At 39.2% G+C, this 10,416-nt stretch overlaps 1 protein-coding gene across 1 annotated transcript in view; it reads left to right on the top strand.

Annotated features, from left to right (window-relative positions):
• wdr19 (WD repeat domain 19) overlaps positions 1-10,416 on the top strand; it is an 18,828-nt gene continuing 8,412 nt past the window's right edge. The window contains exons 1-21 of the mRNA XM_034858017.1: positions 1-136; positions 1,661-1,752; positions 1,859-1,924; positions 2,052-2,177; positions 2,386-2,501; positions 2,604-2,719; positions 2,892-2,972; positions 3,722-3,834; positions 3,939-4,112; positions 4,204-4,274; positions 4,360-4,532; positions 5,241-5,361; positions 5,619-5,725; positions 5,838-5,954; positions 6,225-6,380; positions 6,675-6,822; positions 7,069-7,282; positions 7,871-8,030; positions 8,159-8,269; positions 8,558-8,667; positions 8,764-8,821. Of these exons, the coding sequence (XP_034713908.1) occupies positions 131-136; positions 1,661-1,752; positions 1,859-1,924; positions 2,052-2,177; positions 2,386-2,501; positions 2,604-2,719; positions 2,892-2,972; positions 3,722-3,834; positions 3,939-4,112; positions 4,204-4,274; positions 4,360-4,532; positions 5,241-5,361; positions 5,619-5,725; positions 5,838-5,954; positions 6,225-6,380; positions 6,675-6,822; positions 7,069-7,282; positions 7,871-8,030; positions 8,159-8,269; positions 8,558-8,667; positions 8,764-8,821 (2,436 nt within the window). The 5' untranslated portion in view covers positions 1-130. The remainder of the gene's footprint in view (positions 137-1,660; positions 1,753-1,858; positions 1,925-2,051; positions 2,178-2,385; positions 2,502-2,603; positions 2,720-2,891; positions 2,973-3,721; positions 3,835-3,938; positions 4,113-4,203; positions 4,275-4,359; positions 4,533-5,240; positions 5,362-5,618; positions 5,726-5,837; positions 5,955-6,224; positions 6,381-6,674; positions 6,823-7,068; positions 7,283-7,870; positions 8,031-8,158; positions 8,270-8,557; positions 8,668-8,763; positions 8,822-10,416) is intronic.

The raw sequence follows: 10,416 nt of genomic DNA, 5'->3' as shown, positions 1-10,416 counted from the left end.
CTATGACATCGCCGCAGCTTCTGCGGACGCTTCAGAGTGAAGCATTGTGGGATACACATAACAGTTGTGCGAGAAGAGTGTTTTGAACAGAAATATCGGTTTAAAGTTTAAATGATTAAACGTCATTACGATGAAGGTTAGTACCAGCGATTTTTGTAAATACCAGCATTACTTTTGGTTTTAGGAGTTGTGTGTTGGGTTTTGTAACATGAACTGTTTTCAGCCAGCTAGCTAGCGTTAGCTAACCAAGCCAGCGTTACATGCTAATGTAACGTCGTTTTATGTTGGGTAACGGTAGCTCGTTGACGTTAGCTAAACCAGCTATTTAATAAAGTCAGCTAACGATGTGGGTTTTTAGGTGGGACTTTAACTTGATATAGAACGCAACATTCCCTAAATGTTAGGTTAAGCTATCCATGCATTTTATTAAGACAGCAGGATAGCATGTTGTTTTTGCTAGTAATGACCCGAATAATCACGAACACAGTGTGTCCAAGTGGTAATGTTAGCCTCCATAATTCATACACACAGGAGAATGTGTGGGAGCTGTCTGACATGTGTCCGTTTAACATTTTAAGAAGCTTATATAAATCAGTTAAACTAATTTTAACTTAACAAATGATCTACAGTTACAAGTAAGACATGGGTTTTGGCCAAGTGAAGAATCATATGTTTGTCACTCTGTATTACATTCATTACATCTATATACATTTTTACTCGGTTGCAGATAAAACATTTGTGTTGTAAGCGGTACTGCTATCACTGTCAACGAAATGTTAATTAGTTTGACATTTTTATGGTTATGCTTTGAACAAAACAAATTTTTATTAGACAGTAATTAACTGCCCAAACTTATCTTTGAAAACCGAGGCTTATTGATAGGCATCAAAAAAGTGAAAAAAGTTTGGAAACAAAAGCTTTGCCACACAAACTGTATGTTAAACTTAATAATGTTGCGGAACTAGATAGGCTGTGATACTCTGATTTTTGAATCCCTAGTATGGATCAAACTCCAAAAACGCTGTACCCTGAACTTATAACACAATTTGATGCTATCTTTCATCAGATATTTCCTGCATGGTTATCTTAAAACCTCTTTCAAAATCTACACCACCAGTTTGTAATGCAGCTTTTCCATTCAAAATGTGCAGTCTTCAAGCCCAAACTAAGATCACTCAAGTGATGTCACTGCTCAGCAGGTGACAGCAGTTGTCCATCATCGTTACCTGCTGAGAAGCGCTGCTCATAACTACTAAATTTACTTTGATGGGTAATTAGTGAAGTAATCCGCAAAAACACAGAGATAGAAAAAGCATAAAATCAAATCAAGAATGATGGGATTTCTAGTTAGTTTAATTTAAGTCTTCACTTACGCCTACAACTTACATACTTTCAGCAAATTTAAAATAATATTGCTTCTGGTTTCTCAAAAATGCTGAAATAAAGTGTGTTGAAAACTTTTGAAAGTATATGCTGAACACTATGAATGCTATTTTAATTTTAAATTCAATTACATTTTATTTGTTGTATCAAATTATAACAGAAGATCTCTTAGGACACTTTACAGATAGAGTAGGTCTAGACCACACTCTAATCTCAGTTGATATGAAGTCAGTATGTGTATGTCTTTTTACAAATCACCTTGTTTATCTGTCCACAGAGCATTTTCATCCTCGCCGACAAAGCCTGGGCGGGTTCTACCCTGCTGTATAAGTGGCAGAAAGCCCTTGGTAATTTTATTGCTGTTGCAGGGTGAGTACAAACCAAAGAGAACTTTTGTAACAATCTACTTCTCTTATACACGTCTCTTATTTACATCAGCACAGTACCTAAAATATGCATATTTCTAATCGTACAGACAGGACAACTCAGTGAAAATATTTGATCGACATGGGCACAAGTGGACTGAACTTAACCTTCCGGGGTAAGTGTGTGAAAATCATTTATGGCTCCAGTTTTGTCTAATTGAAGAGCTCCAGGTGATTATCTCTTGCTTATAAAAAGTGTTTTAAGTTCCTTTCGACTTCTCTTCTTACTCCAACCCCCTTTAGGCGCTGTGTGGGGATGGACTGGGATAAAGATGGGGACATTCTGGCAGTGATAGCTGCAAAGTCCAGCTCCATCTACCTATGGGATGCCAGCGTCAATAAAACATCCCAGATAGACAGCGGCATGAGGTATGACAAGCATCAATTGCGTTTCCAAAGAAGGAGAAGTTAGCATTGGCTTGATTCTCTGGAAATACAATGCCAGTGTTTTATTCATAATCGCAAACTGTGTTGCTCAAACAGAGCAACTGTACTTTAGTTTGGATGACAGTAGTAGCATTGTAGGTAGTCTCTCCTAATACTCTGGGTTTTTTTATGCTGTCATTTGTTTCAACAGAGATCAGATGTCCTTTATCTTGTGGTCAAAGTTGGGCCCACTGTTAGCAGTTGGTACAGTCAAAGGAAATCTGTTGATTTACAATCAACAGACCTCACGCAAGATCCCCGTACTCGGTAATGCACTCACAACACAACTGCACTGATACTTATTTATGGTTTTGTAGTAGTCACTTCTGTTGGATTGATTGTCTCTCCCTTTCCCACCACACACGCCAGGTAAACACACCAAGAAGATCACTTGTGGTTGCTGGAGTATTCAGAATCTCCTGGCTCTGGGAAGTGAAGACAACACTCTGAGTGTCAGCAATCATGAAGGAGACACCATCAGACAGGTAGTACAATAGTACTAGATAGATAGAACGAGATAAAGAAATATAAGATGACAAATTTTGAAAAATGACAGAACTGCAAAGTATGACTAAATCGAGAAAGTTGAATAAGAGAAAAAAAGAGTCCTTTAAGTACTATAATCAAGTACTGTATAAGGTTTTATTCTTTATCCAGACAACACTTCGCGGTGAGCCTGCTGAGATACACTTTTCAGTGATGAAGACGGATGAAAGGTCTGGTCAAGTAGAGAGCACTGTAAGATTGTGTTTTTTCTGCAATTTTTCCCAAACTTTAATTTATCCACATTCTTCAATCATTTTTACATTACACATTTAATTAAACTTGTTCACATTTTATTGTGTTGAATTGAAGTGTCACCAGTCAATAGTGCGTTCCATTTGTATTCGGAAGTTGGATTTTTCAAGGTCAAAGTTTGACAACGCCCCCTGACCTCTGATTTCCAAGCTTGGAACTCCAATAATCATCGAGTACCCCGAGCTAAAAATCCAATACGGCTGCTCCGTGCATCAACAGTAGCAAAAGCTGTAGTGACATATCGTTATAAGCACGTCTGTCTTATATGTGTTTTACTTAATCAGTCGTACAAACAGCGCTGTCCATTTTCTATCTGTGGACATGTTTCGCTGTTTGTATCCACAAAAACAGCATAATGCCTTGTTATAAACTGGCATTGCTAGCAATGGTTTACCTGGCTAGAGATACACGTCAAAAGTAAAACAATAAAAATCTGACTTGTAAATTTAACTCTGGTGTGACGTCATTCCCAGCCACAGCTTCCGAGTTCCAAGGTAAATGGACCGCACTATAACTTCTGTCATACCTGGCCAAAATAGTCACCAGTGGCATTGCCATGTACTTTCATTGTGAAAACCTGTTTAAACTGCACAACCTTTAGACAAACTTGAAGTTTGTATAAATTATATAATTGTTTGAACTTGACTTCATGGCATGTGTTTACCTTCCTGCAAATATTAAACCTTCAGGTGAGTGTCTCTGTGGACAAGAAGATACTGATGCTCTTCAATATCAATGACCCTGACAACCGAATAGAGCTGACCTTCCAGCGCCACTACGGAAACATTGTGTCCTACCGCTGGTATAGCACATGATCACACACTAACGAAACACTAGTACTACTTAATCATTGCAGTGTGATATTGGGGCTAAAGTTAGCGCTCTTCCTCTGTGTGTTTCTTCAAGGTATGGTGACGGGTATATACTGATTGGCTTTTCCCACGGATACTTTGTGGTTATTTCCACTCACATCAGGGAGATTGGGCATGAGCTCTATCAGGCTCACAACCATAACCATAGTCTCAACAGTGTGGCCATTTCGCCAGCATTAAACAAGGCTGCCTCATGTGGGGACAACAGGTAAACACAGGCTTTCAAAAGAATCCACATAGCCAATCCTGTCTATGTTTAGGTAAGTAAAAAAACTAAAGTCCCATGCTTCTTGTTGCAGCATAAAGATCCATGAGTTGTCCGAGCTCAATGATATCAACAATGTAGTTCGGCTGGATGATGAAACTAAAGGTGAGACAGTCCTCTTTTTCATCTATACTGTCGGAGGGCCATCTTGATTCACTTCCTTTTCATCTGTCCCCTCACTCTCCTCCAGGTCTGGACCAGCTGAACTGGACAGACGATGGCCAGCTGTTAGCGGTCTCCACCCAGAAAGGAACACTCCATGTCTTTCTAACCAAGCTGCCCATCCTGGGTGGCAGCTTTGGAACCCGGCTGGCCTATCTTACTTCCCTGCTGGAGGTCACTGTGTCCAACCAGGTGGAGGGGGTGAGGAGAAACACGCACACACACAATAGAAACATAATTACACTACAAACCTCACCCAAGAGGGATTGAATGAATACAGAAACACAACAAGTAAGAATTCAGAAAGTGCATCCCTCCACCAAGGCTGAACAGTTCCCAAAATGTATTTACCATTAGAAGATTTGTAGACTTTTTCTACTTTAGTGATACACAGTAATGCTGTTTAGTTAAAGGCAGCCATAGTTTGGAGAATACCTAAATCCTGTGGTATAGAATATAAAAGGACAAATGCATAACCTGTCTTGATCCACATATGTTAAGCTCAAATTTTGGGTCTCGATTAGAGAAAATTTAATGAAGCAATTGAGTGTTTTGCAAAAAGATGCAAAGAGTTCAGGGGATTTAAGGTCAGTTATTCCTTGACCCCTGGCTTAGCTTTTAACTAATTGTAAGACAGACAGACAGAACAAAAAACATAATCTATTTTATAGATAGTTTTAGGAGCTAAAAAGGGTATTCATGCTATAATGACCGATGACCCAAAACCAATCTACAATTGTGTTTGGATGATAAATAAGTGAGCTTAGAATAGAGAATCATAGGGGAAGGTTTTTTTTTTTAAATGAGAGTAAATTTAATGGGGAGATACAGTACAAAAGACTGAGTCAGCGGTGTTACAGCTGGGGGCAACCCACCTTCAATCTGTCTTTGATCCACTGTATTTTTCAGGAGCGTCCTGTGGCCATAGAAGTGGAAGTAGAGCCTACTTTCATTGCGATGGGACCATACCATGTGGCTGTGGGAATGAATAACAGAGCCTGGTTTTACGCCCTGGTAGACCGAGAACCTGGTGTGTGTGTGTGTGTGTGTGTGTGTGTGTGTGAGAATGTGTGTGTGTCTCTGTTTGTGTGTGTGTGCGTGCGCGCGTGTGCAAATGTTATGTTGTCTGGTAAGTAAGTATATGTGTGCGTGTAATGTTGTCTGGTAAGTAAGTGTGTGTCTGTGTGTGTGTGTGTGTGTGTGTTTGTGTGTGTGCGTGTTATGTTGTCTGGTAAGTAAGTATGAGTGGATGAATAAGTTTCACTAAACGTTTGGTTTGTCCCTTAGGTTTTAATAAGCTGAAGGACATTGAGTATTTGGGGACAATAGCCAGCATGTGCCTTAACTCAGATTACGCAGCAGCGCTGTTTGAGGGAAAAGTACAGCTGCACATGGTGAGTCAGTGCTTTGTTTCTCTTTTTATTGACCAATTATATATATTATTGAGCAGCCTTCACCATTTACTTTTAGCGTGAATATATACTACAGGTCTGTGTGTATGTTTAGATCGAAGGCAAAGACCAAGAGGAGAAGAAGCAGATGAAGTTGTTTCCAGACGATGACAGAAAAGGTCGGATCCTTTGCCACGCACTCACTGCTGACTTCCTATACTACGGCACTGATGTAAGGCTCAGCACATCCTCACCTCAGTCAGGCCATTCAAATCTTTTTAGCAGGATAAAATAGGTGGATACTATTTAGTTTAGGTTGCATGTTTCCTTAAGCCCTTTCTGTAGACTTCTGAATATAAGCATGTGCCGCCTAAAGTCAGTTTACAATGAAACTGCACCACAAATAATGAATGGAAGCCTGAATCCTGTGTTAATTATCTTGCTCTTCATTTATCCCTTTTTCTAATGGATGTTTCCATCTCTCTGTCTATATGATTGTCAGTCAGGTAATGTGGTGTGTGTCTTAGTGGAGGACTGGGAGACTGTTAACAGCTACAACCATTCTATTGGTGTAAGGAAAGTGTTCCCTGACCTTAACGGTACACGGCTGGTTTTCATTGACGACAAGAACGGCGGCTTTCTGCTCTCCCCTGCAAATGTCAGTACATGGGGTTACTTGACACATCTATGCATGCACACAGCTAAACATACAGTACAGTATACATACACACACTGATAAAACCAGTAAGTTGTCATGGTGAGACGAGCATTAACATAACAACAATAAAGTAATAAAATAACAGTGATGAATAATAACATTTATTTAAATGGCACATATGAAAAGCAGTGATTACAAGGTGCTTTACAAGGATAAAACCGGATAATTGCATTGTGTGTGTGTGTGTGTGTGTCTCTCTGTGTCTGTGTGTGTGTGTGTGTGTGTCCAACCCAGGCAACAGATTCCTGCTACGAGCTCCCCAACTTCTCTCCGACCATCACAGGAGTGCTGTGGGACAACTGGCATGCTGACAGAGGAGTATTTGTAGCTTATGATGATGACAAGGTCTATACCTATGCCCTGCACAAAACCACTATATATGGTAGGGTGATGCCACACCATCACACACACACAACCACACACACACCTCTCATTATCCTATTCAGAAGGACATGCAATGAAAGCAACAGGATACATTTTAATATTTTATCAACACAAAATGTTATCTCACATTACATAATGCAATAATTCAGGGTTCTCGTACCCTTAAAATATTCCTGTTACCATAATTATGTGGACAGTAATTTTTTAAAACTTTATTTTCTTCTTTCTAACTCTGTCTGCCCAGGCCCCCAGGTGGTGTTGGTGGGGAGCACCGCACTCCTCTTTTCCCAGAAGCCTTTGCTTTTGTACAATGGAGAGCTGACATGTCAGACAGCGAGCGGCAAGACCAGTGAAGTGGCTCTGAGCACGCACTCTTTCCTCAAAAACTCAACCAGCACATCGACGGATACGCCGCCGGAGCTTGGCACGCAGCTCTCCCAGGCGTTGATGCTCAAGAGGTCAGCCATGTTGGAGATACTGATGATGTTTGCTTCTGATGGACAACGATATATATTGGTGTTATCTTTTATCTTATTTTTTAATTGGACGTTTAATTAGTGGTGAGACCCTATCGTCAATCAAATTTGTGGTTAGTTTTTTTTAAATGCTGCTGTTCAGGATGCATATGTGAGCATTGACTAGATAGCCGAGTATTGTACACTGCATAGTATTTATGTGTTGCAGGTCCCGTTTTGGTTTGTTTGTGGTTTTGTTTTAAATTATCTAATGGCTCGGGATAATAGGATAAATATTCCTGAATGAAAGTAGTTCTTTAAACTAACATTTATTTAACCAGTTGCAATTATTGAATGAACCAACAGAAAGTCCAGGTTTGGTATGTTCAGAGGGTTTTTTCTATTCAGACAGTATATGAATATACATATTTAAACAAATAATAAAATCGTCCAGACATATTTAACAAGAGGTAGTAAAACAGGACTGTTCTTTAAATTTTCACTCTGAGTGGGCTTTAACTTCATACAAAGTGTGTGTTTGTGTGTGTGTGTGTGTGTGTGTGTGTGTGTGCGTGCGTGCGTGCTATCCAGGTTCCATGAAGCCTGGGGTCTGTGTAAATCTGCAGGTAGTAACACAGACTGGGCAGAGGTAGGCAGAGCCTGTCTGGTACACATGGAGGTCGAGCTGGCAATCCAGGTCTACCGCATGAGTGGCAATGTGGGCATGGTCCTTTCACTGCAGGGCATCCAGGTACAACTAACACACAAACCATGGTTCATACGTCTCACTGTCTTGATGACAGATACTGTTTCAGTCTGACAATTCTGATACCCTTATTCGCCCCCTCTCTCTCTCTCTCTCTGTCTCCCTCTGACCAGGGCATAGAGGATATGAATTTGCGGGCAGGACATTTGGCAATGTTTCTAGGTGACTACAACCTGGCCCAGGACCTGTATCTGTCCTCAGGCTGCCCAATCGCTGCCCTCGAGGTAAAAACATACATGCAACTAACAATGTTTTGTGTGTGTGTGTTGCGGGGTGGGGAATCAACTTCAGAGACCAAGGCTGATTGCTTGTTTTTTTACTGTATTACCTAGTAGCAAAATGAATTACTAATTTATTACCTTTCTGTATTAGATGTTGTTAAGTGTAACTTGTGAATGTAATGCTAAAGATATTTAATGTAGGCTTAAAATTAGAGCCATTTATTCACCAGCTGTGTTTGTGTGTGTGTGTGTGTGTGTGTGTGTGTGTGTGTGTGTGTGTGTGTGTTTTAGATGAGGAGGGACCTGTTGCATTGGGACAGTGCCCTTATGTTAGCCAAGAGGTTAGCAAAAGACCAAATTCCCTTTATATCCAAAGAATACGCTGTACATCTGGAGTTTATGTAAGTACACAAATACACACACACACCCCAACACACACCATTTAGTTGACCTGATCAACAGTATCTACATTTTATCTTTCTTTTCTTTCTTTGTAGTGGCGACTATGTGAATGCTCTAGCACACTACGAAAAAGGCATGACCCACGATAATAAAGTAAGTGCAATTAATTTGATCTCGATTTTCAGTTGAAGAAGTTTGTGAGCATGACAAATGTTTTTTTTCTCTTGGCATTTTAGTTTGTTGCTATTCTCGTCACATGTGACCTCACTAAATGTCTAACTGTGTACTTACAACACATACAACAAAAAAGACCTGCATTTTAAACATAATTGTGTGAATGCTAATTCAGCAGCATTGACAGCATTGTTATCTGATTCTTCCATACGATTGATGATTGCATACTACTTCTGCATACGTTAATGTACAATAAGATTAAAATATCAAAATGATAAGCCTGGACATTTGTGCTTGCATTCAACTTTTCTCCACCATTTATTGTTTTTAAAATATTAAGCTTTTTTTCTCACTTTTTCTCACTTTTTTTGATATCTTATACAGTAACTTTTAATAGCTTTTATCAACATACTATGCCATTGCTATTTTCAACATTTTCTTTGGTGGCACACTGGCTCAGTGGTTAACACTGCTGCCAACAGGAAACCAGCAAGTTGTAACTGTGGATCCAGGTGCAATAGGTTGGACCTTTATATGACGTTTTAAAATACTATGACCGTATAATTTTTTTCGACACACTCTACATACTATGACCTTTTTCGACATGCTATACTATGACTTTTTTATCACTTTTTTTGAGATACTATACTATGACTTTTTTGATATATACTATACTATGACTATATTAACCCTAACCCTAACCGGTCAAAAGTTTGTGGTCACTAACAAATTTCCATACCCTTCCATTATAGACAGAATACCGGCTAATATGAGTGGGGTGGCTGATATTTAATGCAATATCGACATTGCCCATTATCAGCAACCATTCATCCAATGTTCCAAAGGCACATTCTGTTTACTAGTCTGATATCATTTAAAAAAACTAACTGAGAAAATATTGGAAAACCCTTTTGCAATTATGTAAGCACGTAATGTCAATGGCAAGTAGTCAATGCAGACTCTGGCCCAGGTTCGTCCCTGTCCAGACTGGCCCTGTCTGATATACTATGACTTTTTTTTTTTAATCACTTTTTGAGTCATACAATGCTATGACTTTTTTTCGACATTCTACACTATGACTTTGTAATGGCTTTCTTGACACACTATACTACGACTTTTTTTAAAACACTTTTTTTACATACTATACTGTGATTTCTTCTACATACTATACTATGATTTCTTCATCACTTTTTTCGACATTCTATATTCTGTCACTTTTTGAGACATCCATTGCTATGACTTATTTCGACATACCCTACTATGCCTTTTTAATAGCTTTTTTCAACATATTATGCTATTACTGTTTTCAACTTAAATTCTTTTGTGGCACACTGGCTCAATGGTTAACACTGCTGGCAACATACAACCAGCAAGTAGCCACTGCAGACTCTGGTCTACGTTTGAATCCCTGTCCAGGCTGGCCCTTTCATGATATACCATGACTTTTTTTTTTTAAATTCACTTTTTGAGACATACTATATTATGACTTTTTAACCAATGTTTGAGACATACTATACTAGGACTTTTTCAACATACTATGTTGAAGTTTTTTAACATTCTACACTTTGAATTTT

Source organism: Etheostoma cragini, chromosome 2, assembly GCF_013103735.1.
Source record: "Etheostoma cragini isolate CJK2018 chromosome 2, CSU_Ecrag_1.0, whole genome shotgun sequence".
Lineage (NCBI taxonomy): Eukaryota > Metazoa > Chordata > Actinopteri > Perciformes > Percidae > Etheostoma > Etheostoma cragini.
This window is presented reverse-complemented; position numbering and strand designations above follow the sequence as displayed.